Genomic DNA, 25,773 nt, shown 5'->3' on the forward strand with positions numbered 1-25,773 from the left:
TCCATAACATTTATATAGTTAATGTCTTTTTACAAAGTAACTTCAAGAACATACAAACAAATGCTCTGAAATTCTCTTTTACATACACTAAAGAGCTGCTGGACACTTCACAGATGTTAGTGTTCTTAAATTCCTGATTTTCTGGGCTGGAGAATTAAAGCTGAATGAATCTTCTTCTGTGTCAGTTCCGCTCTCAGTGCTCGTAAATCAGATGCTGCCTGCTTTCTCATCTGCAAAAGAACCCATCATTTAAGGAATGGCAATTTAAGGAAGCTTTTTTTGGAGCTGACATGCATATAGGTTTATATAACTAAGACTGAATTTTATACAGGATGGCTGAATACAGAATACATCTTTCATCTTTGAAATTTTACATGTTCTAGCACCACTTTGTTCTGTACTTTGCCCTGATGTTTTTGAGACAACTGGAAAATTGTTCTTTCCACTCCTTGCTAGACAATGGAGGAGTCATAATAATTACAACCACCCTGGAGTACCCAGTAAACAGGAGTATGGGCAATCTCTGTGATGTAGAACACTCCTATTTCAAGCTTTCAGAGCTGGAAAGCTGTCCAGTGTGAAGGCTATACTACCTCTTCCTTCCAAAATAGTCATAGGCAACACTGATACGGAATAAAGCAGATGAAGAGGTCTGCCATCTGCTTAGACAGCCTTTTAAAATTTTGTTTTGTTTTGTTTTCCTTTATACCACTTTTTTGCTTTAGCCATGGTCTATTTATTACTGCTCAGTGCCTCACTACACCAGGTGTATTTCTTCAATTACTTTTCGAATGAAATGAGAATTTTATGAACAAGATTGTGAACTTTAGCTTTAGTACATTGACTATCTAAGTTGTTTGAATGCCATACATTCCAAATCATCTGATAACCTGTGTTCTGGAGTAATTTAGCTCAAACGCTAAAGTCACAACACCTAACACCTTAAAACTAACAGCATAAAACAAGCAAATATTGTTTAGAAAATATTTACATGATCTAATAATTGAGATTTCTATTTTTTTCTATATTGCCACATTTTGACTGTTCTAATTAAAAGGCACAGTACCTTAATTTCTATCAGGAGTCTCACTTTTGTATCATCTAGCTTCCTCCTCAGTTGATGGAGTTCGTGCTGCACTGTAGCAATCTGGATGATTGTGTAATTCTGTGTGAAACAACAACAAACCTCAAAGTGCAGCATCAGTGCATCTGTTCCCTCTCTGGGTGTTACTTCACCACTCAGAAACAATCCTCTAACAAGCTCTTTCCAGCTCCTGCCTTCCCACCTGGCTGATGCCTGCCTGGCTGCACGTGGCTCACGAGGGCTGGGGAGCATCCCTGTGCTCAGCCTAGCAGCTCTGTAAATCCTGGCTCCTTCTCGGGGTGCTGGCCACTACAGAACTGCTGTAGGAACGGTGCCTTGTGCATACCCTTCATGTAAGGCCTCTCTGTGCCTAGCCAGGGAGACCAAAAAAACCCCACCCCTGATATGCCCCTCAAAAGGACCAATAAAGTGTCTGAACATAGCCAGTAATGCAATGTCAACACTATTAATATTTTTATTCTGTAGATATTTCAAGATAGCTCAAATAATACATGTTTGTATATAATATGCACTCTTAGATTGTACATGCACACACCTTTCAGATGCAAGAAAAGGACATTTATTTTTCCTAGGCTAGCTTCTGCTTTCTCAACAGCCTTGCTTCCATTAATGCATTTAGAAAATTAGCAGACACAACTGTTGGAAAGGGTGTTTCCTCCTTTTCTTTTATCTTTCCTCTTTTTAATCCCTCTGAACTTCCTGTGAAACTCACAGTTGCACAACACTTGAAGTGTAACCACTTCAAAAGCTACAGATACATTTTGCATGCTCCAAACATTCATTTCCTCCTTGGATGAAATCTTGGATGATAGAAACAAAGCAGAACTGAACAATCCATTAACCATACTGAACAGAAGGGGATTTTGTTACAAAAAGATACCAACAGAAAGCAGAAAGAAACAAATGCTCAGACTCAAGCACTTCTGCAGTCTTTTTGAGACAAATGGCCTGAAGGAACTCTGTCCCCCAGATCATTGAGCTGAAGCTACTTTACAAGTCATTGGTTGGTGATAAATCTGTTTCTTTAATTTATATTTTCTACAAAAAACCTTCAGACTGTGAAAAAAGGTAATAAAAAATACAAGCAAATACCTTGGAGGCTGTTGGTTTTTTTGGTCGTTTTTGACTCTCCCTGGCTTCCAATTGCAAGAGCAATTTCTGGTGGTAAAGCTCTAAATCTTGTTCCAGTTTGTTTAAAGTATCCTCCAGTGAAACTGTAGCTTTCTTGGTTTCAAAGTACTTCTTCTTCCATTCCTCACGAACTGCACAGGAAAACAGTAATAGTGCTTGGTCTTGTTTACCTTATTATAAGATCTGCTGAAGACAATAATGACCAGCTCACCTCACAAGCTGCAGCTGGCCAATGCACACTCTGAAACATGGCAGGAGGTTTCTTTAAAACAAACATTTAGTGAAAAAATCTTCATTAAAATTATGTTCACTCTAAATGCAACTGGGTTTTCACACAAACACCTGCAACAAAAGGCTCTATCTGTCCACTGAGATAAAACACAGTGTCCAAACCCAGAGTTTATTCAGCCTGCAGCACCTAAGTGCTCCTGTGAAGAGTGCTATGCCCAGCACAGTCTGAAGCCCACAGCTCTACTGTACCAGAAAATGTAGCATTGTAGATTTAGGCAAAATTTATGCTCTTCATGGCCAGAGATTTTGAGCAGTTTCAATGTGACATCCCAAATTATGGGAAACAGTTAGTTGCCTTTACACTTCACTATGATCCCTCCTATGTTGTCAGTGTGCTATCAAGAGGGGGCACATAAATGCCCCTGTATGTGCTGTGGCAGTCTCATGGCCACTGCATACCTGCAGTGTCTTTAATGAATCCCTTCTTTCCAGGCATAGTTTATGGAAGCAGGACAACTGAAACTTACCCAACAGATCTCAGCTGGTGGAGGATGACTCTATGCCAGGTAACTGAGAGTGCCTGTCAGCAGGGCAGTCTCAGGAGGATATTAAATACAGACTCAGCTGGCTGTTACTGCAGAAAATGCTCTTTCTTTGATATCTTGTAAAGAAACATGGTTGCTGCATGTCCTTACTTACAAAACTCTACAGGTCTGGTAAAAAAAATTCAGAGGTACAGATGCTTCCTGCAGAACCTGCAGAAGCTGTTTGAATCCTTGTGAAATAACCTTTATTTTACCTAACTGGATAACATAATTTAAGGCAATGAAGGTGCCATTTAGGGCTTATCTCTTGCTTGAATTACAGCTCCATGCTACTACAGAGTTACTGCTTCACACACCCAAGTTTGGGGTTTTTTAAATACAAATTCCCCACACTGCAGGATGCAGTGCAGCCATGTTCTTATAGAATAACTGAAAGAAGTGCTTGTCTCCTTTCAACGAGCTGCAAGTAATATTTGGGACTTGTAATGACTTAGCTACATTTAAGCACAAACAGAAAGCTCTCAAAATATCAAAATTATTAAATCTCATTTCTGTATAACTGGGATATGACTTAGGGAACATAGTTTTAAATATAAACTTGAAAATAATTTTATTAAGAAAATTTGTGTGAAATTTCAATGAGATTTGACCGTGTTAAAAACCAAGGTTTGTCAAGCTTGTCACAACAGGCTTGGAACTTCCATGTCATAAGCTGAATACCATTGGATAGGAGCAACAAAACTTATTATGCTGCAATTTACCTGAAGCCTTATCAACACAGTACAAGCCTCTGTAAGCACCTTGTAAGCTAAAGGCAGGATTAGAATATGCCAAGCTGCCCTGGGCCTCAGAGAGAAGCACCCTGCAGTAGCTCTCTGAGCACTGCACATACATGAGACACAACTTGAATAGTTTATGAAAGCCAGAACAGCCTTAACTTTATAAGACGTGGCACTAAAAAAAAAAAAAAAAAAAAAGTGGAAGGAAACATTGCAACCTTGAATTTTTCTAGAATGCTATTACACAAAATAAGTCTTCTTGGAGCTATTGGTTAGCAAACTGCTCTCTCTTTAATTAAGCTCACTGACACGGAGACAAATATTTTCACATTGGTTTCAGTGTAATTTCTCAATCACTCCAAACTCCAAAATAAATTAAAAGTGTACCATGGTATCTCCTCAGCTTATTTTGTTCCAGTAGCCCTTTAGCTTTTTTTCTCAGTTCTTCTCTAGTTTTTTCCATGTGCCTTCTGTCTTCCTTCATTTGTTGCAATTGTTCTGCCATCTTGTTTTCTACAAGATATTACAATTATATTTAGCAAGCATATGAATACTCTAAGTGCAAAGGATCAGTCAAGACTTTTGTAATGCACTCATCACAAATTACGCCAAAAGTTCTGTCAGAACAAGCAGCAGAAACAACTTCATTTTAATCTAACTTTTCAGAAGGGCTGGTGCTTTAGAAAAAGGGGGAAATTCAGCATGCACACACACATGCAAACAAACATCTTTCTATATTTTTAGACAATGTATCACTAAAACCATGTAATCAAGAAATATATTCACTCCATACATTGCAAACTCTTGCCAATGAAGCCAAAAAAGCCTCCAAAAGACTATTTCCTGCTTAAAATACATTGCAATATAAACTGTAGAGAAATCTTGCCTTAAACTCCAGCTTGCAGGACAATATCTCAGACTTCCACTAGTCTGCAACAATAGGTCTAACACTTCTCACTATCCTCCTCCTCAGCAACACTACTTATGATTTTCTTTGCTACATTCTCACTTGAGCCTGCAGTATTTTATCTGATCTTCCTCCTTTTATCCTTCCATCCACTTGACAAGCTGGGTTTTCTAGTGCTGGGAACATGCCAAGCTTTAGGACAGCCCATGCAATCATAAATACCTGGAATTTTCTATTCATAAATTAAAATTTGTAACAATACTGTGAATTAATGCATGTATAGTGTAGGTATTTATGTCTTCATTGGCTCTTCAGTCTTGATTAAAAGTTCACTTCCTTGCAATTTCTTAGAATCATGTACTCACTTGCTGCCTGAATTACAGGAACTTGAGCTGGATTTACAGTAAGTGCTGAAAAAGGTGGACTAGGAGCTGAAATACACTCTTTAGGACAAGTAAGATGATTTTGCTTGTTTTCATCTGCCTATAGAGTCAAAAGACACAACTATAAGTACAGAACCATAATCCTGAATAGTTACATGAGACGCATGCCCTGAAAGTGGCCTGAGTGAATGAGAGGGCTGAATTTGACTTCTGCAGGTAGGCTTTTTTATTCTGTTACCAGTACCCATGACCACTAAATTACAAACAGCTGGATCTCTGCAAACAAAATGAGAGCTTAGAACACTTCCATCACAGAGAACACACAGACAAACTACAGACTATTGCTAATGCCTCTTGTCCCTGCCCATAACCCACAAGTTACTGAAAATCCCATGCAAGATCAGGAACGAAAGGCCTTAAAATGGTCACTTGGTTTGTTAATTATGTAGTCAAAAACTTCCAATTTCTAAACTAAAATTTGTAATTGCAGATTTTAATTGTTTAGAAATATAGCTGATGTTCATTAGAAAATCTGCTAAGTAGCAGTGCATGGATAAACTTTTCTCAATTATTCTCAAATCTTTCATATTTATAACGAGTCACCAGTCTTACAAAATTAGACTGTTTCTAGGTGGAGGACTATATTTATTGCTCAAGATTACTAGGAATGTCACCTTGAAAAACATACCTGATTATCCAGTTTTTCACCAAGACCAACTCTAGTCCTCTTAGCTCTGTTTTGCTGCAAGCTAAGATAAAATCAAAAAACTAGTGAAAGTTCACTGACAAAAATTTTTTCCCCTCCTTTTCTTTTATTTATTTGAAGTCTATAAAGTAAGTTTGTATCAGTGAATTAATATAATCCATTATTTTAGGAGATGCATTATTTGCTAACCTTTGCTTTTTGTGGACATAATCTGTAGTTTGGTCTTCCATTATTTTAAGGATGTCAGCATCTTGTGTTCTGTCTCTTCTTAATTTGGTATCTCTTTGGTGGTCATTATTTTCCATGTTTACTAGTTCTGTGACAGGATAGTGATGACAAAAATATATAGATTACACTTGCAAAAATCAGGCTGGTTTGACTGTCAATGACTGAACTTTCCAAACTGTATTGGAAATTCAGTGAATCAACACAGCAAGTGGTGTTATCTCTGGGATTTGGAAATGCTCCATGAATAACAGAAGAAAGAAATCAAGGGGAAAGAAAGGTATTTTTGTTATTATAATTTATATCTGACTAATTCTGATGATTAGACAAATGTACCAACTATAGTAAAGTGTTTCTCTATATCAGCACACAGGGATAATGAAGAACTCACAAGGTAAAACCACATCTCTTTGAAAGATATCACCATTATTTTTAAAAATGGAATATTTTTCTCATGGTGCTATTCCAACTTACACTTTAATTACAGATTTCTTAAAATTTAGCTTTACTTTGCTTTCTAGAACTCTTGCTTTAGCAAAAAGGCAATAACAAACGTGTACCCTTTTGATATTTAATGTGATTTTGGGGTCTTTGGCGACCCTGGCCTTGTTCATCACTGTGGTTTACATGAGTAAGAGCAGTTCCTTTGGCTTTGTCATTACACTTAGGAGCACTGCAGTCTTCTTGATCTTGGCTGAGATGATTCTGCTCAGAGGTCTGTAACACCAGCTCACACTTTCCAGACTCCTGGTCTGCAGGATTTGAATGGCTTGGTGTGAAGAGAGATCCATCAGATCCACTTTGATCTGCATAATTGATAATATGAAACAGAGATATTATTTTACTGTATGTTAACCATAATATTTATTTGCCTTCTGATTCATCACCCTCCTTCACTACACTGGTTAAGCTTACATTTTTCTTCGAACTGTTTCTCTGGAATCCTGTTGTTATTGTTTTGCTTATTGTTTGTGTGCGAAACTGGAACAGGCTCTTTCTCACCCCATTCCACAGGACTGGGCACTTCCAGATTTTCTACCTGATGCCTGCTTCGAATACTTTCTAAAAATGGTTTGCCTTTTTCAGGTTTCTGTTGGGAAAGGCTGGATAATCTTGATCCATGACCAAACCTATTAGCTTTTTCACTAACGTGATGTTTTTGTTGAGGTGATGATAGCAATGGATAAACATCTTCAAAATATTCCACTCCAGGTAATAAATATAATTCAGGATAAAGTGCCTGAAATTACAGAGTATATCCATCAGACAGGACATAGAAAATGTGCCATGTAAAATTTCTGAAAAGGGTACCTTACAAGCCATTCAGTACTTACATAAGGAGGAGCAAATGACTTCAGTTCCAGTTCTGTTTCCTGCTTTGCTTTCACCTCGGAAGATAAAGTATGGAAACATAACAAATACAATACTTTTTTCATCCATAGTGTTGCATGTGACAAATGCATGCCATTTTTACATACTGCATTATTTTACAACCATCACTATAATCTGTAGTGGCCTTATGAGGCAGAAGTATCCCAGAGTACATTTGTATTTTCTAACAGAGTTCTGAAACTTTGTCTGTTTTTCAAAATCTTAATCAGACCCACAAAATTACATGCATGTACTGAATGGTTCTTTATCCTTTGCACTTTCTCTTATGGTTCAAGGGACCTGATCCAACAGTCATAGGAAAAGAAAATTTGCAACTTTCTTTATCAAAAGTTGCTTCAAGTAGAATCTGGACAGAAATGCTGAGTCTCACATAATTTTCTCTATTTCCCTAATATAGTATTGCAAAATATTGAATGTATATGGAAAAAAAATCTAATATTATCCTATGTTTTCTTGTATTTATCATTTTCCTTCTTTTTTTTTTGTGACATACACTTTCACATTTGAACAGTTGTCCTAAAAACAAAGTCTAAAATAGTCAATATATATTTGAAAGATGTGCTCCAATGTAAGGAAAAGAAATCTGAGCCTACATTCAAATAATTATATTGAATTAAACACACAGGTTATATGCAAAAAAGGAAGAGCAAATGAACATGATTTTAGTTTATGTTTATCTTTTCACTTAAAAGACCCTTGCTTGCAAGTAGGGTACAGCTCTTAGTTCTGCTTACATTGTTAGAGTTGTGAAACAGAAGACTAAGGGGAGAGAACACTCAACAAATATTTGATCATGGAGATGTAATTCAGTGAGGTTACCATGACCCTAAACAACAAATAAAGCAGTTGGTTTATTGCTTTACACTTTGTTATAAAGTTAAACATCAAACAACAGTAAATACCTCAAAGAAAAACTACCTTTCATTTGGCTCTATAAATCCTCATGTATGTTACCAGTATCTTTAATTCGCTATTAACATAAAATATTTTATTCATTTGCTGACATTATAAAGGCTGGAAAATGTCTCCATTTATCTCTAAACTATGTGGGGAAGAAAATTAATCATCTTACAAGAGGACCTCAATTCACTGAAAACATATGCCTACTTTCCAATTTAGATTGTGTCTTTTAAGTTTCTTTTCATGTTTTTCCACCTAGTTTTTGCATTTTACTTAGTATTTATTCTAGTCTTCTGTGGAAGTGATTTTGGTGATAATTCAACCAGAAACAAAATAAAGAATGGCACCAAATTGCCTGCTTGTAGTTAATTTCCAAATCCATGAGAAAGAGGTGAAATGAGACATGGAAAAAGTATTCTATATTTATATAAATGACTTAAATCTTCGTGTATTACATGAACAGACTTTCATTTGGACTAATTTTGAAGTTTATTTAATCTTTAGCTAAACTTTGTAAGCTATATATGTAGAAATGATGTGAGGAACAGTTATGATTCACACATGTAGGGGTTTTATAACTTACATTTCAGGCTGTATTATTGGACTAAACAGTGGAACATCCAGAGAAGTTTTCATTCAGAGAATGGTGTCTTAAATGCTTTTGGGCAGGTCACAGCCAGAGCCATTAGAGGAACTCTGACTGAGTTTCCATTGCAAATTTGTCAACTGAATTATTCCCAACTGTGTACAGGTAGTAATGGCCTTATGGGTTTGGAGTTTTTTTAATGCAACCAGATTTATCATATTTAATCGGAGCCATTAGAGGAACTCTGAGTTTCCATTGCAAATTTGTCATCTGAATTATTCCAAACTGTGTACAGGTAGTAATGGCCTTATGGGTTTGGGTTTTTTTTTAATGCAACCAGATTTATCATATTTAATCCATGGACTTATCAAAACCATTATATTTTCACTGGATGGCAACTAATTACACCTGTTGCTTTAAAGGGTACTTTTAATACAACTGTCCAGCTTTGCCTTTGCACTCGGGGAAGCAGATGTGCTCTGACAAGAGCTTATGCTGCAGTATGTTTGAAAGAAATGCTAACAGTGCCCCTAATGTTATCTCTACTTTATGTGATATTATCTCATCTGCAGGAATGAAATCTCTGCTTTGCATTATAAAACAGAAGAGCACTAAAGAAAAAAAAATTAACTTACCACTGCTAGTTTCTTCCCAATGCATTTTAAAAATCTGAATTTATCTGCAACGGTCACTCCACCCAGGTACTCTCCAAGCCTCTCCCGCAGCACTCTTAATGTGATGTGAGGAGACACCCTAGAATGTTGTCACTCATTAATACATCTGTAAGATCAAATAATGATGGCTAGTTAGTAGGAGGGGGAAGATAATGGTCTGTATGTGCTGGCTTGCACAGGCAGAATGACCAAAACTGGGAACTATGTCCTAGAACTGAATCCAGTTACGGATAGGCCGGAGGGTCTTGGTGTGGCACTCAGAACACTGCACTGTAAGGGCTGTCCTAAATTAACCAGCCTCATACAAAGGGAGAATATGGAAGCAGACAAAGTATGAAACATACTTCTTCAGAATGCTGTTGCTCATCTGCAGATGAATAACAACACCACTGGAAGCTACAGTCGTGCACTTCCACTTAAGTGACACAGTTTCATGGGGCTGGACCAGGACTGTTGAACATTCCCTTCAAGCACCCAGGGCCAGAGGAGCCTTCAGCAATGCCCACTTTAAGCAGCAGGCACATTCCTTTGCTTTTGTCTTTTCCAGCACAAATTTGTAGTTGGGTGTGTGCATGCAAATGTATTTTAAATAAAAACCAAACACTGCAGTGGGAACATTTCCACCACAATTTGAGGATGAGAATACTGACACAAATATGAATTGCATCATTTAACGTACTACTTGAAAGTATGCAAATATTCAGGTAATGAGCTCAGTAGAAAAATGACTACAGAATAAAGAGCATCTCTGCACAATAAATCCAAATGTGCCAGAGGCATACCAAAGCACTGCAGCACAGCATAAGCAATTCTAATTGTTCTAAGGTGCCATATAAGAAACCAGGGAACAAATGCAGGCCTGAGACTGTTAATCACCCACTCTGATTAAGTGGTAGGATGATTTTGGCCCAGGCAGCTCTCACTCCTCAAACAATGCACAGGCACAGCTTGGGGATAGCTCATGCCATTCTCAGCAACCAGTATAGACAGGAACCTGCCAGCTCTTCCATTTGAACAGGTCTTCAACATTACCCTGTCAAGGTTTGTTTGTACTTCCAAGCAGCCCTATAGGCCTTCAGTTCACACCTCAAGCATGTAGAAAAACACTGCCATTTTCATCTCATGAACACAACACTTCAGTGGGCTACAATGCTTGCCTTGTATTTTTCAAATATCTTGAACTTAGAGGACCCTCCTCAAGATCATAAAACTGCCCTGGAGCACAGGCACAAGGCAGAGGAGACCAAAGTCTGCAGAGTGGACACATCTACAATGTATAATGGGGGAAAAGTATCTAGGTATCCAGATCCTGAGATATAGGGCAGAAATTTATCTCAAAATTATTTGCCAGTACAGCTGCTAGGAAAATGCAATAACATTAGTCTGTCACTTGCTGCCACTGGCTGGCAGAAAACAGTCACATACAAGTCACTTGCTTCAGGGTGTCCCTTTAAAAGTAATGCAAACTAGAGCTCATTGCAGCCATCTCATCTAGAAAGAACAAAAGTTTGGCTTCTGTGGTGAGGAATGAGGAATGAAAAAAAAAGCTCACAGAGGCTAAGAAATCAAATTCACGGGAACAAGAACTCAGGGCCATAGACAATTACACCTTTAACATCTTCCTCTAATTTCACAGCTAATGGAAATGGCCTGTACTTTGACCTAGGAATTCTTTGGAAAGCTGACTCAGACAGCACTAGGATTGTCAAGCTGACTGAACAACAGAGCTATCAACAGCGTCCAAGCCACAGGAGTACCAGCAAGGCTGCCATTCCCTCTCCTGGATCACAATAAAAGAAGTTTTAAAAAAATATTTTTCATTTTTAAAGACAGTGATTCACTGGCCAGGTACTAGTTATGTTAATGCTAATGTATTGCAGCATTGCACACTACCCATAGAAGAATTAATTAGCAATTATCTAAGAGTCATTGGCAAGCAACAATATCCAGGCAGATATAAACCCACTGAAATCAGTGAGGATCCCAATTTAATTTGATGCCTCATTGAAATAAATTTAAACTGGAAAATATAGGGCAGTGGCAGATGTCCATGATGTGAAATGAAGTTACCACTTCAGACATGCATTCTGCACCTCTGCTGCAGACCAGAACAGGAAACAAAATGGGTATATGCACTTATTTTCTCTGGTTTTGAGCAGCCTTTCAACAAATGCAGCTGTGAGAATGAATACGTTCTGCCCTACATGCTCCTACCTGATTGCTGCCAGTCTTCTCAGCTACACTGACATATATCTTAAGTGGATAATACAAGACTCAGTTTAAACTAATTAAAACCTGTATTCCCTGTAGTTTTAGCTGAATGGACAGGTTTTGCACAGATGTAGACAAGTTGTATCTAAAAGCTCAGTTTCAATACACATCTTTACATTATTTGATTTTTCTACAACTTCTCCTCACACTAGATACTAGATTTTGTGAGCAAAGTGTTTTAGAAGTATTTTAAAAACTTTCAGAGTTATGACAGATGAAAAATACAACTCCTTGTGCCACGTTTGAGCCTAGGATTGGAACCAGGGTACTCTTTCACTAAGTCCTTTAAACAGCTACCTGAGAGCACACACGGTACATGGTGTTCTCACAGCCTTTCACTTTCTTCTTTCAAGAAGAAAGAGGAAATGCTGCTGGTTCGTGGGCTGTAATGCTTCCCCTTGAGAAACAAGGCTTCAGCTCTTTCTCTGGACTGAGAGAGCTCAGATCATCATACCCCTGATCCTGGGAACTGAGAGGCTATCCTGTCTTCATCAACCACTCTCTTGAAACTGGTCCATTGCCCAAAAGAATTCCAGCTTTTGATAATCTGGCTCAAGGAGACAGAAAGAATGTAAGATATGATTTTACAATATAAATCATTCTACAGAAATACTAGCACTGCTCTGGAACTGCTTTTCAGTGTCTACACCACGAGCTGCAAGGGAGCTAAGCCTGATACAGTACAAATTTACATAATGGTAGTTATGGTCACCACTTACACTCCAAAAATTTAATTAGACAACAAGTTTCTGCTCCAGATGTAATTTTGCTCTCTAGAGCAACAGTTGGGCTAAAGGTTGGACTGAAGGACAGTGTGAAGGACCTACCATGTACATGAAACCTAAAACTACACTCACCTTATAAATCCAGCTGAGATGAATTTGCTAGTAAGAGCTACAGGAACTGTATTCAGCTTGAAATTCCACACTTCTGCTGGGACATAAAAAACATGAAGTTCCAACAGCTAGAAAAAAGAACAGATGTAAATGTATTATCATCCTCTCCTAAACACTTTGTTTTGTTTAGGTGGACTTCCAATTTGTGCAGCAGGAATGGTTCCTTTGGAATTAGCACAGGGACTAGAACGGGGAGGCCCTGTCTCACAGCGATGACCAGATGGTGAGAACAGTGACAGCAGCGTAATTTGTGACTGAGTGACAGCTGACAGCATCAAAATAAGTCACATTTGAACAAGCTCCCCAATGGAAGTGAGATAATAGAGAGCCTGTGCTACTGCTGTGTATCACTGTGACAGCAATGGAGAGATTTTATCAAAACCAGCTGATACTCTGGAGAGTGTCATGACTACAAAAATCCCTCAGCTGAAATCCTACCTTTGTTCATCTCAAAAAAAAAATGCAAAGCCCTGAAAGCTTGATTCAAATAGCACCACAACTTGATTGTGTTATCAAGAAAAAAAGTTCATAATATTTCTGACTGTTTTTAATAATATTAGCTACCTTGGAAACACAAAAATGTTCCTGCTAATGTCTGCAAAAAGAATAACTAAGCTGAGCAAGGTTCACTTGGGCTGTGTTCGGACCTGTGGTAGTTGTTGCACTGCTAATTTCCAGCTCTTGATATCTTTAGTAAAAATCAGTATTGACAAGTATGATACACTTCCCTTTAACTAAAAGCCATGCAAATGAGCTATATTAAATATTTCTGCAAGTGTTGAGTTACTTAATATGAACTATAAAATAATTCTCTATATATAATATTTTAAAAGCACATCTTTTTTCCTCTCAGGTATTCTAGAACCTTATTTTAATGTATTCTTATTTTTTGCTCGTGAAATCAAAAAAAAAAAAACTGTGTGGAAAAGCACAAAAACTCTCACCTGTGAAGTCTGAGGTCTCATTTGACTCAATGACATGTTCGTCCCTCTATGTGACCACAGCAAATGCCAGGTGGCCTTTCTAATTTTCTTCTTGATTGAAGCATTCTTTAAGAATGAGTTTCATGATAATCTGTTATGACAGAAGTTCCTCCATAAATATCCTTTTTTCATTTACTGATCTTCATTCCACTTACGAAAATGGAAGTTGTGTCTGTGCTGAGGCAGAAAGATTCCAGCTAACTGCAAACAGAATCAACCACACCTTCTACACAAGTGACCATCACCTAAGTAACTGGGGGAATTGCTAAATCATAGCCCTGCACCTCTAAGAGATCTGCCATAGAGCATTTCCTCTTAACGTTTTCTCCCCTTTCATAAAAATATTTTGGTAGTATACAATTTTCTACACACTTCCACTGTTTTCCTAAAGACACAGACATAAAGCTCCACAAAACAAGATTCTTGCAGGACCTGGATCTGATAAAGTGAATTATTGTGAACTGCAGCAAACACATTGTGCCAGCCAAATGCAGTGTTCCGAGAAAACGTGACTGTGCTGGGCACCCATGTCAGAAAAATACTTCCATAAATTATAACCATGCTTCTGTCCTAACATTATGATAGAATCATGGGACACTTTGGGTTGGAAGGGACCTTTGAAGGTCAGCTAGTCCAAGGCCTGCAGCGAGCAGGGACATCTCCCACTTGGCCAGGTTGTCCAGACCCCCGAGTCCAATCTGACCTTGAATGTTTCCAGGGGTGGGGCATCTCCCACCTCTGGTTAATCTGTTCCACACTTTTACCACCTTTAGTGTGAAAAACTTCATCTCTAATCAACTCTCTCTTAGTTTAAAACCATTTCCCCGGTCCTATTGCAACAGGCCCTGCTAAAAAGCATGTTTCATCTTTCTCTTGTTGTTAGGAGTTTCCTTGGTGCTCTCGCTGTGACGGCTCTTCCAGCCTCTCTGAGGTTACAAACCTCCTCTGGATTTTCACCTGCCGAACTCAGGTGCTGTTCTGCTCTCAACAGGAGATCTCTCTACTCCTCCTGCCTCTACCCCAGCTACTTCTAATTCACCTGCTCTTGAGCATAAATGACCGGACCTTGCAAGTCTCACTCTGGCGCTGTGGAATTCAGATTTCCTGATGTCAGTGGGAAATACCTACTTAACAGGGCCTGTGTCTTTACTCGCAAGCTGCCCCAGTGGCCCGAGTGTGGCACCCATCGCTGTCCCGTCATTGCCGGCCACAGCACGGGCTCCTGCCACTGCTCCCGCCTACAGGGAAGATGCTGTCCTTTGCAGTACCCGATGTCACCCCATTCCCACTTCACTGCCGCTCCCGGGCACTTTCTGCCATGAACTGGGACTACAAGCTGCTCCTCCAGGCTACAGTCAGCACTCAAACTGCTAGCACGAACTAAGGAACTTCATTCATTGCATCTCAAAATAACCTCCAAACTTGGAACCCAGTGGATATTATCACCAAGATTCGCCACCTTGGTGTGAAAACCTCCCCCCGCGCCAGTCCCCACCCCCAGTGCGTGAGGGCGGCGGTTGTTTCTGAGCCCGCGGGCGGGTCCCCGTCCCGGGCACACGGAGCGGCCCCGCCCGCCCCGGCCCCGGCTGCGCAGGCGCCGCGGTCCGGGCAGTTGTGGCCGCGCCGGGAAGTTGTGCTGGAAGTGCCGCGAGTGCCGAGCCGAGCCCGCCGCCGACCCCGCCATGTCGGGCTCCTCCAACGTGGCGGCCATGAAGAAGGTGGTGCAGCAGCTGCGCCTGGAGGCGAGTGTGACCCGCGTGAAGGTGAGCGCGGAGCCGCGACGGGACGGGGCGGACGCGCCGCCATTTCACCGCCCCGGGGCCGCGCCCGCCGCGCCGGGGCCGCCGGCTCCCACCTGCCCCGCCCCGCGGACCCCGCTGGGCGGCGGCGCCCGGGCTTCTCCCGGGGCTCCCTCGGGGTTCCCCGGCCGAGGCGAGCCCGGATCGGCAGCGCAGCCGCGTCCGCTCCGCCGCCACCCCTGCCCGGGGCTCTGCCGCTCGCTGCCCGCCGCCCCTCGGGCCCGCTCCCCGGCCGGAGCGCTCCCCCGGGCGATGGACGCGGCCCGGGCTGCCCGCTCGTGCCCTCGGAGCGAGGAGCGCCCTTCCTTCGGGCTCTGCGGAGCGGCCGCCCGAGGCGGGGCGCGCAACAGGCTGGGCTGGCCCGGCACGGCAAGATGGAGATGTCGCTGCCAGGCACACGAAGTGCATTGAGCTTGTGCCGCGCCGGGGCGAGACCGCGCCTGGCACGGCAGAGAAACCGGGCAAACTGCACATGCCGAGTGTCGGCGGAAGATGCAACTTTTTGAAACTTCGATCGTTCTATTGCATGAGTTCAGAGTTACAGCAAAGAAAAGCAAGACAGAATTTTTCACTGATCAGTTTTTTGCAAGGTACAGCATGACAAAAACTCCTTAAGGGTGCTCAGAACCCCATTATCTCATCATAAGGATGGCTTTCCAAGGGAGCCTGAAATGCGAGTTCAGTAGAGTAGAACATGTTAAACCATAGACAGTATTTTTGAACTGTTTATGCTAGAACAAGTATCTTCATATATTTAATTAAGTAATCTCCAAGCTCTTGCTCATGTGTTCATACTTAAAAGTTTAACATGGATATTTAAACTTCCAAATCAGTTCTCATTCTTACCTTGTTCATCTTTTTGTCTTTAAGAAACAAAATAACTACAATGAAATTATTGCATAAAATCTACATAAACTATAGTGCAGAATAATTTAGTAGTATTCTTTATACTTTGCAATGTAAAAACCACATCCTCTGTAAAGAGTGTTCAGTGAATTCTAATGCCAGCTTTTATTGTAACTAGGTTTCTCAAGCTGCAGCTGACTTGAAGCAATTCTGCCTGCAGAATGCACAACATGATCCCCTACTGACGGGAGTATCATCAAGTACAAATCCATTCAGACCCCAGAAAGTTTGTTCATTTTTGTAATTATATGAACTACTTCAGTATCTTTCAGTGGTAAGTTCTTGAATTACAATTCATAAACTCTTTTGTCATTTAAATGAGACAGGCCGTATGAAAGGCACTCAGAAACATCTGACTTGTGCAGCTGGTGTTGGTCTAGATCCCCATTTTTGGTCCCTTCTCCGTTTTTCTGGTCACAGCTCTGTACTGGACACATGCTGGTCATTGGTGTTATGAGCAGCACTTTGCTGTTGCAGAGCTTCCACCAGTTTGTGTAGCAAAATGGTGGGACCAGATACTACTGAGCTGCTCTTTGGACTAAAAGTAATTGTGCTGCATCTTCCTCTCTGTAAGGGTATTATTTCCCTTTTCTCACATAGAATTAATCACCTGACAGCGTATGTGGTGAATCCTGATTGAGGCAGATAAAACAGACTTCAGTTCTAAAGCTTTTAAAGAACAGTTCCAAAAATAGATTAGTGGTGGTAGTCCCCAAGAAGAGCGCTGACCACTGCTGGCAGGGCAGATGCCCTCTCTGCCAAAAGAAAAAGGTATATACTTTTTAAGAAGTATTTACTTTTGAAAGCCCATATGCCACTCAAGTAAGCTCCTACAGGGATAGCAGTTTAGATAACTAGAAACAATGGAATACTCATTTGGATTTTCATTCCAGGACTTTCATAGGTTCATTAGCACTACTGCTGTCACCAGGAAGACTACTCACTAATCTGCCATTTTGGTGACTAGATTTTAGGCTAACCTCTTTAGAAAGGTGAATTTTAGATCCACAATAGTTTCACCAAAATTCAGAGAGTCACAATAACTCTGTTATTTTGACCACAGTAAATGCATCATGATTTTACCATGTTCCCTCTTCCTGTTGCTGCCTGACATGGATCTGGCTGGAGATGAGAGCACAGACGTTATTTCAAAGCACCTGATACAGTTAACCATAGTTCAGAGTCCTTACAAATCTCATAGTGAGTCTTAACCTTGAAAAATTCTGGTTGTGTAGCTGACTTCTATCATCCAGAGAACTGTAGATTGCTAGATGTAAATTGTGCTGTTAGGCAGCTTTATAGAAGGGTGACCACAGTCAGATTGAATTGTTAAAATTGTTCTCCCCTCAAGCAGGCTGTAGAAAAGTTCCAGATGTGTGTACTACCAGAATAACTAGGTTTAAAGGCCAGAATAGTAGCAGTATAGAAGTTAATCCTTAACTATTTAACAAGCAATACCACATCCCACATTGCTTTGAGCAGTGAATTACAACAGTATAACTGAAATGTGCTTTAGAGTTCTTGTAGCTTTTAAAGTTACTTCTGTTGTGAATTTTTGCTAATTACTGTAATTTTAAAAATACTCTCAGATGCTACACTAGTGTAGCTTCAGTTGTAAGCACTAATCCAAGGAAGAAATCAGATCATCTCTAAGCATTATAGACTGAAAATTTACACAAAGCCAAATAAACTGTACTTAATCTGTGACACATACAATTCCCCACTGAGGTTTGCCAAGGTTAAGAAAGTCCTGGATTCCTGAGTGTGGATGTAGGGAAACAATGTTTCCACTGTCTCACACCACACCTGCATACACAGGGCATAGGAGGCTTAACGTTTTCTTTCTCTGCTACAGCCTTCCAGTTCCTGGAATGGAACTAATTTCTGTTTTTACACTACCTATATGTGGAACTCCTTCACTTTGCAGTATCTGTTCCAGGCACTTCCTGAAAGGAGGTGATTCCTTGTGTTTTCCTGATGAGCCAGTAGTGTTTGTGTTTGCACAGTCAGCACCACCTCACTGAGGAAGAAGTGTAATTTGTTAGTTATACAACAAATTCTCTGCTTTTCAAAGGCAAAATAGAAACCTGGTGTTTTGATGAGCAGAAAGTGACTGGGAACAGCTTCTTCTATCCTTCCATTTAGCAGTTTGGTTTCAAGGAGACACTAAGCTTCAGTTCTTTTATAAGAGCTTTGATTATCTTATTGTATCTTTGGGCATGACTTGATTCAAAGTTTATTTTTTAAACTAATAAAACAGCTGTGGAAAAAGGGGACATATTTTCCTAAATAGTTGTCCATGGCATACTCTGAAACATAAGTATTCTTTGATTTGCTTCATTCAGCAGTGTTACCTTTCTAACTACATTTTGGTTTTTTGTTTTTCAGATCTTTTAGCATCTTTTCCTACCTGCTGATGTGTGTATGGGCAGAGTGCCTCAAGGAGTGGCCTGGTTTGAAGTCTGTAAAAAAGCTTAGCTTTAACGTGCCAAATCTAACTCTAAAAGTGCTACTGTCGTCAAACTTCTTACCATCTACCTCTCCAGATGAACTGTACGCTAGTTATGTATTTCTGTTTCATATGGGAATCAGTTTTATACGCCAAGCAGAAAATAAAAGTGTCTTGATTTAGTCTGGTCTTGAAATTACTGTAAGAATTTGATTAACTTCTGGGCATGGTGGCACCTCACAGTCAGTGCATCACTCTGCAGCAGCTGGAGACCAGAGAAAAGAGTGTAAATATTCTCTGCTGCTGCAAGTCTGCCTGGGGTTAACAGTCCTTCAGAACAATGAGGCTCCAGCAGTACCATACTTAGAAGCACAACAGAAATAGAACAGAAAAAAAATTGGGACTGTTTATAATTCAGCTATACAGCTATGCCATATCATAGACATCACATTAAGACAGAGTAAATTAATCTTAATGAGTAATTCTACCCTAGGAGACAACTTACTCTATGTGCCTTCTTATTCACTAGGTAAATATGAAAAAGCACTTACAGCTGTATATGAAAAGAAAGTAGCTCAAAGAAAACTTGACCTTTTAGCTGCCAGTGAATGTGCCCACTTGAGGCAAAACAGTAGGTGATGTGCAGATAATACAAACTTGAGTGTTGCTGTGAGGCTGAAGAAGCGTATTTAAAATTTTAATGGGGAAAACCCTGCTCAGAGACCTCAGATAGTTACTGAGCAGCATTTTTAGATGACGCTTTATGAACATCCTGTTAGGGGGTTTTACGAATTCTTTCCCATCCTTTCTGCTGTTTTGGGTATACAGACTTCTTGTTAATGTAATACTTACAGAAGAGATGCCTATAGGAGTGATGCATATTGTTTTTGTAACTTCAGCAACATGCCTATTCTATGCAAAATGCTAATGAAATAAAATACCATGGATTTCATGGATTGCATACTGCCTTCTCCATGTTCTCTGGATAGGAGAACCTTTTTGGAAAACTATCCCCATACCGTCAGGGAACAGCACAACATGAGTTAGAAATAAGTTTCAAATACTTATCTCCTACGTGATTAACTGAAGATGTCTGGGTTAACAGAAAAAATAAAATGAAACTGTAAAACTACAAATACTTTATTTTGAAAATTTCTTTAACCAACATATTTGCTGTCTTTGATGTTGTGAAGCATAATCTGTATCTACAGCACAGCAGCATTTCTGGCAAATCCTTAGTGATAGCTAAATGACAAGTTGCTCAAACACAGTCAATAGTTTTTCCTGCTAAGCTGGAAAAAGTCACTGTCCTTGTCATGTTGGCTACAACGAGGAAGAGAGGCACATCCTACTTATCTGCTGCTGTAGAAAGTTTTAATGATTGCTGTTTGTCTTTCTGCAGACAGATACTGTTCAGTATCATTATCATTAGTAGTCCAGGATCATCCCTAGTTCAAAGCAGGTGCTGTATTCCTGGTCACCAGCAACTGGCAGATTTCACTTACAAGTGGAATCTTCTTCTACTCGTGTCCATTTCTCGACGCTGAAATTTAGAAGAAAAGTTGTTTACCAGCAAGTTCATGCAACTGGATGAAACAAACAAGGATGACTACTCCATTTTACAGCACGGCAGACAGTGAAATGTAGTTATTGTACAGTAGAGTTGCAAATAAGTAGTTATGGTATATTGACATTCATTGTCCTTGCTGTTTTTATTTTTCACTTGAAATACAGGAAGATGTTTCTGCTTTGCATGATTCTCAAAAATATACCTCTAAATACTTAAGTTAAACACTTCCACACTGAGAACTGCATTTATACCCCTGTTCTAGGGTAAGATTTTTGGTTACATTTCATGTCAGATTTAGCCTCCCCAAGCAGAACTACTATCATTACTAAGACATACCTTATGAATCCACTCATATTCTCCAAATTTGGAATCAAAGGTTCCTTTTTGAAGTGACCTCAGCTTCAATGTGAAACGTGGCCCAAGTTCTTGAATTCCCACTTTCTTTTCACTCTTGAAGATATATCTTGAGGAAGAAAATAATTAAAATTAGGAATTAAGTTACAAGAGTATTCTCTCGCACTTGTGAGTGAGTGTTGTGGAAAATGTCACCTGTGGAATCTGAAAAAGATGTAGTCTCTCTGGTTGTGAAATGTAGCTACTTGTCTTCCAATGAACTGAGGGTCGTGTGGGAAGAGAGCAGCAAACATGCGGCCGATGGAATGGCCGAGCCGCGTTGTGAAATTATTCAGGATCACTTCCGGGACGTGTTCCGTGGGCTCCTTCCCTTTCCACTGAAATCAAAGTAATAATGCAAAGAACAGACTGAATGCAAAAGGATTTTAATGTTTTACCAAAGAAGTGTGTGAAATAGGAAGACAGGGCCAAAAACACACCCTAATAATTTTTGCAAACACAACCTAAGTTCATAAATAAAGGAGCAGCTGGTAACAAGGATCCTTGGTTCAACAATATAAATTCAATGAAAAAGCACGAATAATGTTTTCTCCTGCATTTTTTACTCTTAGCAGAACCTGTTATAGCAGATAATGCACTCTACCTATCATAGGAGTACTCCCTCTGTACTCATACCAACTAGGGATATACGGGACTGAGAGTATATGGGCTTCTTTAATAAAAACGAATTAGAGATTACTTATTTCAAAGAAGAAAACCCATTTTACTGCAAATTCCTTAGGGCTAAGTAAGAAATACTACGAAGAGGTGACAGGGCTGTAGGAACAAGAAGAACTAAGTTTTATTCAAGACAAACTACATCTAATGAAACCTTTTACACTGCTGATTTTATATACCCTACTGTGTGTATGCTAGACATGGGGTATTTCCTACTGATGTAGGTTATCATCTGCTATTTAATGATATGATTTTAAAAACACTTGTCAGATTATAATATACTTGGCAGTAAAGAAATACAGCAAATAAACTTAAAAATGGAAATATGCTGCTTGTGAAGTAGAATACACCAGTCCTCAGCCTCCTGTTACCTTACCAAAAAATCACATTTACAAGATCAATCTGAATCATATCAAAGTGCAGTTTTGACAGTTGAAGTAGACTGGATGTATTTATCATTAACCAAGAGATAATCAGTTTTTCAAATTTTGAGTCTCACCTTTATTTCTTTACGCAAACGCACACTACTCATTCTAAAATGAGCAGTTGGACCATCAGGCAGGTGACTTAAAACAAGACCATCTGTGCACCAAGTTAAAGAAAAGGCTGGTAAAATCAAGCATGTAATGTACAGAGGAACATTCAATGCAAAATGCAGTATTACATTAGAGGTTTAGATCCATGATCTGTGCCCAAGGTTTTGTTGTATGTTCAAACATACATTCCCAAACTAATTAACTAGCTTTCTGAAGGATGCCCATTACATGCTAACACAGGTTATCCTCTATTGCTATCTCACTTAATGAATTTGTAATGTTTTATCTAGCCAGAAAAAAAATAAAGGATTTTCCTGGTCAGAAAAATTTGTTAATTAATCAAACTAATACATTTACTGAAATAATAACAGTGCTTATCCATGCACTACAAACAACAAAAAAGTGCCAAGGTATCTACTTTCTTCAATAATTCCAAGTTCCATAAGCCATCAGACACTCAAGTTGGTACAGTGATTTTTAGGTCTGTAATCTGCATCCTGAAGAGAAAGAAAACAGAATAAAGTATATCTCTGATGCACATGACAGAATTGTTTCCTTTCCTTAAATACACAAAAGGATACTTGGTATTTTGCGATCTTCATTAATGACAATTAAATCCGTGAAGTCCTTTGCAATACACTGTGGAATGATTCTTTTCAAAGCCAGCCCTCTTCGATAGAACACATGTGAGTTGGGTATAACAGTAGCCAGCTGCTCACAGAATCTCACTGTTCTCTGCAAAACAGGGGAGTTAAATTGCAATGTGCAGAATTCAGCACTGAATTCAGCTGACAGGAGAACAGAGGGTTGGTCATTCCAACTACACTCCCTGAGCATATATTACTTCCAGTATCTCTATAAAGATTTGAAGATAAACTATTAAATTACTTCATTCAGTTAGTGCAAAAAAAATTTTTTGCAGTAAAGAATGCAGCACACCAGAGATTTTTTAAGGACTGTTTTCTCCTCTTCCTCCATCACAGAAAAGCAGGGAAATGCAAAAAGCATACTCTCCACACTCATTATTCATCAAGGACACTGGTTTACAAAAAGTTCACAGCATCTCAAAATACAATGTAACTATTTCTTCATGAACTCATGTCTGAGTTTTCAGATAAACTGTTTGAGGTGTATTTTTTCTTATTTTTAAAGTAATTTATTTTATGGTTTTCAAAAATGCCAGTAATCTCTTCAGTCAGGCAACACTGATCATTTCAATACAAGAACACATGCACAAGGCTGGGTTTTTTTAAATGGAGGAAACAAATAGTGCTAGAGAAACCAATGGATTACATACACATAAAAGGTTATTGTTGGGCACTAAATAAAATGAAAGAAAAAATCCATGTGAATGCTATTATCTTCAGTTTTAATGTAGCAATCACAGGATGAAAACCCTGGTATCTTATAACCATTTGGTTTCCAAGTAAAACATACGTACCCCACGAGGTCGGTCTGATGTTGTAATAAGAATTTTGGGAACAGTCTGTCTATTAAAGTATGGTGCAAATTCATCAGTCGCTTCATCAAAAGCAACCTGGAAGAACAGAAATTTGTTAAATCCATCATGTATGAAATACCTGAGGAACAATTGTTCAATCTGATCTAAATTTTAATTCACAAGATCTAGTCTGTAATTCATCACCCGAAGGCATGTGGTTTTCATGTTTTTAAGAATCTAGTGTGATGAACGTGGGCAGCTTTTACCACCAATATCAGAACTGCAATTATTTAATACAGATAATGAAAGAATGACATCACCTCTTAGTAAACCCATCACATGTAGAAAGTAATTCATCAACAGATTAACAGAAAAGTGGGGATTATTCAGTTTCATCAAGGAGTTTATGTCCCTTGTTAGAAAAACAATGGTTAACTTATTAGCACATGCAGTTACCTCTTCATCATTGGGATCTACAGTGGTTTCATCATACACTCGCTGATTTTCAATAGTCTTTGGTACGGCTTTTGGAGGTGCCTAAAATACATAAAATTTATTAACATAGCATATTGATGTCATTATTAAATGCACTGCAAATACCACATTCATACCACCATGATATTGTATTGTGTATTTCTACACAGAACTGCAAGTATTATTTGTTTGATGCCTCTTTTAAAAAAGAAGTTACATAACTTGGATTAAAATATGCACAGGTATTGGGACACCAGAGAGCATCAGACGGAGAGAAGCACCACTGGAACAGCGCCACTTTTCAAAACAAAACAAAAAAACAGGGGAACTTTCTTTCCATTTTTATTTCTTCTGTGAAAGAAAAGGATTCTGCTTTCAACTGCAACATGTTTTAACCTTGATATCTAGAATTTAATGACTAATAGCCTTTAATGTTTACTGTGTTAACTTACACCACTCTAGTGAGACTATTGTAATACAGGAACTCACATCTGACTATCTTCAATCAGTCCATGGAAGGAAGCAAAACCTTTGCTCACAGCTAGGCTTGGAATCCAGCAGATAACTGGTCTGGGCATGGTTTGGTCAGCTTTGATTGTTTCAATCTACACAAAAATTAATATTAGAGTATAATTCCTAATAATATCAACACAAATGCCACAGCAATCACATCAGAGACAACTTTTCAGGAGTGGTTTTATGTCATTAAGTTTAAAACTCATCCTGCCTGTTTATAGCATCATTTAACACAGGATCAACAAGGTTTCTGAAGTCAGCTGTTTGATACCTCTGCTAGACAACCGTGTCTCTGAAGGCTACCACAGCCAGTGAGCACAGAGAGCATACAATCATAGAATGGTTTGGCTGGAAGGGACCTTTAAAGGCCATCAATTCCACTGCAGTGAGCAGGGACATCTTGGACCAGATGAGGTTGCTCTGGGCCCCTCCAAACTGGCCTTGAACGTTTCCAGGGATGGGGCATCCACTCTAGGCATCCTGCTGCAGTGTTTTATCACCCTCCCTGTATTCACTGCTCTGCTTCCCTGAAGTCTATGGCTCAGGAAGCTGAGGAGCCCCAGCTCCGGGCAGAGCTGCAGGACCCTCACCCTGGCGAGCAGTGCCCCGTTCACGGCGGGGAAGGGCCGGCCTCGCCGCCACACCGGCTCCTGCGGCCGGAACCCTTACTTTGTCTCCGAGGGCCTCTCGCTCCTTCCTCCGCTTCTTCTTGAGAGCCAATTTCTCCTGCGGGCAGAGAAACAGCGCTCCGTTAGCCAGACCCGCCAGACCCGGGCCTCCCCCGCCCCCAGGCAACAGCGCGCCCCACCTTCCTCTGCTGCTGCTTCCAGCGAAGGAACATGAAGTGCCGACGCTGCTTGTTCTTGATCTCGGACACGCTGAAGGTGGGCGGGAAGAGCACCCGCTCCGGGGCGGGCGGCCCGGCGCCATCCCCCGGCACGGGCCCGCTGCCCTCACCCGCCATGGCGCTGCTGCCGCGGGGCGGGGCCGGCCCCTCACCCTTGGCCTCTGCCCCGCCGGGCGGGCCGCGCATGCGCAGGGCGGGTTCGCGCAGGGCGGGCGTGCTGCGCGCCTCTTCCTAGAGCGTTCCGAGCTGGAAGGGGTGCGGGAGCATCATCGGGCCAGCTCTTCGCGCTGCACAGGACCCCAGAAGTCACACCATGTGCCAGAGAGCACTGTCCAAACGCTTCTTGAACCTCTCAGGCTGGTGCTGACACAATGCTCAAGGCTGAGCGCAGGGCACAGTCAACTCTCTCAACCCACGACATGTCAGGGCTCATTGCTCAGCAGACAGCGA

General features: G+C 40.2%; 3 protein-coding genes across 3 annotated transcripts; 1 reads left to right on the plus strand and 2 right to left on the minus strand.

The window, feature by feature from the left end:
- Positions 1-125: 125 nt before the first annotated feature.
- Positions 126-13,711, minus strand: SPATA1 (spermatogenesis associated 1). The gene is made up of 13 exons (XM_041483537.1): positions 13,676-13,711; positions 12,693-12,799; positions 9,526-9,643; positions 7,347-7,400; positions 6,928-7,252; positions 6,573-6,818; positions 5,977-6,103; positions 5,770-5,830; positions 5,064-5,181; positions 4,179-4,304; positions 2,198-2,367; positions 1,067-1,165; positions 126-230 (listed from the first exon to the last, which is right to left on the minus strand). The coding sequence occupies exons 1-13, from the start codon at positions 13,709-13,711 to the stop codon at positions 126-128; spliced, it is 1,692 nt and encodes a 563-aa protein (XP_041339471.1).
- A 1,584-nt stretch (positions 13,712-15,295) lies between these two features.
- GNG5 (G protein subunit gamma 5) lies at positions 15,296-19,820 on the plus strand. The gene is made up of 3 exons (XM_041483271.1): positions 15,296-15,477; positions 16,538-16,693; positions 18,808-19,820. The coding sequence occupies exons 1-2, from the start codon at positions 15,397-15,399 to the stop codon at positions 16,661-16,663; spliced, it is 207 nt and encodes a 68-aa protein (XP_041339205.1). The 5' UTR covers positions 15,296-15,396; the 3' UTR covers positions 16,664-16,693; positions 18,808-19,820.
- Positions 19,821-19,990: 170 nt separating this feature from the next.
- On the minus strand, positions 19,991-25,467 carry RPF1 (ribosome production factor 1 homolog). The gene is made up of 9 exons (XM_041483270.1): positions 25,285-25,467; positions 25,146-25,202; positions 23,943-24,023; positions 23,487-23,582; positions 22,627-22,780; positions 22,009-22,091; positions 20,988-21,169; positions 20,775-20,901; positions 19,991-20,411 (listed from the first exon to the last, which is right to left on the minus strand). Exons 1-9 carry the CDS (start codon positions 25,438-25,440, stop codon positions 20,370-20,372), a joined length of 978 nt encoding a protein of 325 aa, XP_041339204.1. The 5' UTR covers positions 25,441-25,467; the 3' UTR covers positions 19,991-20,369.
- Between the last annotated feature and the right edge of the window lie 306 nt (positions 25,468-25,773).

Source organism: Pyrgilauda ruficollis, unplaced genomic scaffold, assembly GCF_017590135.1.
Source record: "Pyrgilauda ruficollis isolate IOZ18807 unplaced genomic scaffold, ASM1759013v1 scaffold6, whole genome shotgun sequence".
NCBI lineage: Eukaryota > Metazoa > Chordata > Aves > Passeriformes > Passeridae > Pyrgilauda > Pyrgilauda ruficollis.

What these genes read in the sequence shown, in the direction of transcription:
- GNG5 (XM_041483271.1), top strand. Translation starts at nt 15,397, where the DNA reads ATGTCGGGCTCCTCCAACGTGGCGGCCATGAAGAAGGTGGTGCAGCAG. An exon ending in CGAGTGTGACCCGCGTGAAG is followed by an intron (nt 15,478 to 16,537) that starts GTGAGCGCGGAG and finishes TATTGTAACTAG; the next exon opens with GTTTCTCAAGCTGCAGCTGA.
- SPATA1 (XM_041483537.1), bottom strand. Translation starts at nt 13,711, where the DNA reads ATGTCATTGAGTCAAATGAGACCTCAGACTTCACAG. An exon ending in TGAGACCTCAGACTTCACAG is followed by an intron (nt 12,800 to 13,675) that starts GTGAGAGTTTTT and finishes TCTTTTTTCTAG; the next exon opens with CTGTTGGAACTTCATGTTTT. An exon ending in TCACATTAAATATCAAAAGG is followed by an intron (nt 6,104 to 6,572) that starts GTACACGTTTGT and finishes ATCCTGTCACAG; the next exon opens with AACTAGTAAACATGGAAAAT.
- RPF1 (XM_041483270.1), bottom strand. Translation starts at nt 25,440, where the DNA reads ATGGCGGGTGAGGGCAGCGGGCCCGTGCCGGGGGATGGCGCCGGGCCG. An exon ending in GGAAGCAGCAGCAGAGGAAG is followed by an intron (nt 25,203 to 25,284) that starts GTGGGGCGCGCT and finishes CTCTGCCCGCAG; the next exon opens with GAGAAATTGGCTCTCAAGAA. An exon ending in CATCAGACCGACCTCGTGGG is followed by an intron (nt 22,781 to 23,486) that starts GTACGTATGTTT and finishes CCTGTTTTGCAG; the next exon opens with AGAACAGTGAGATTCTGTGA.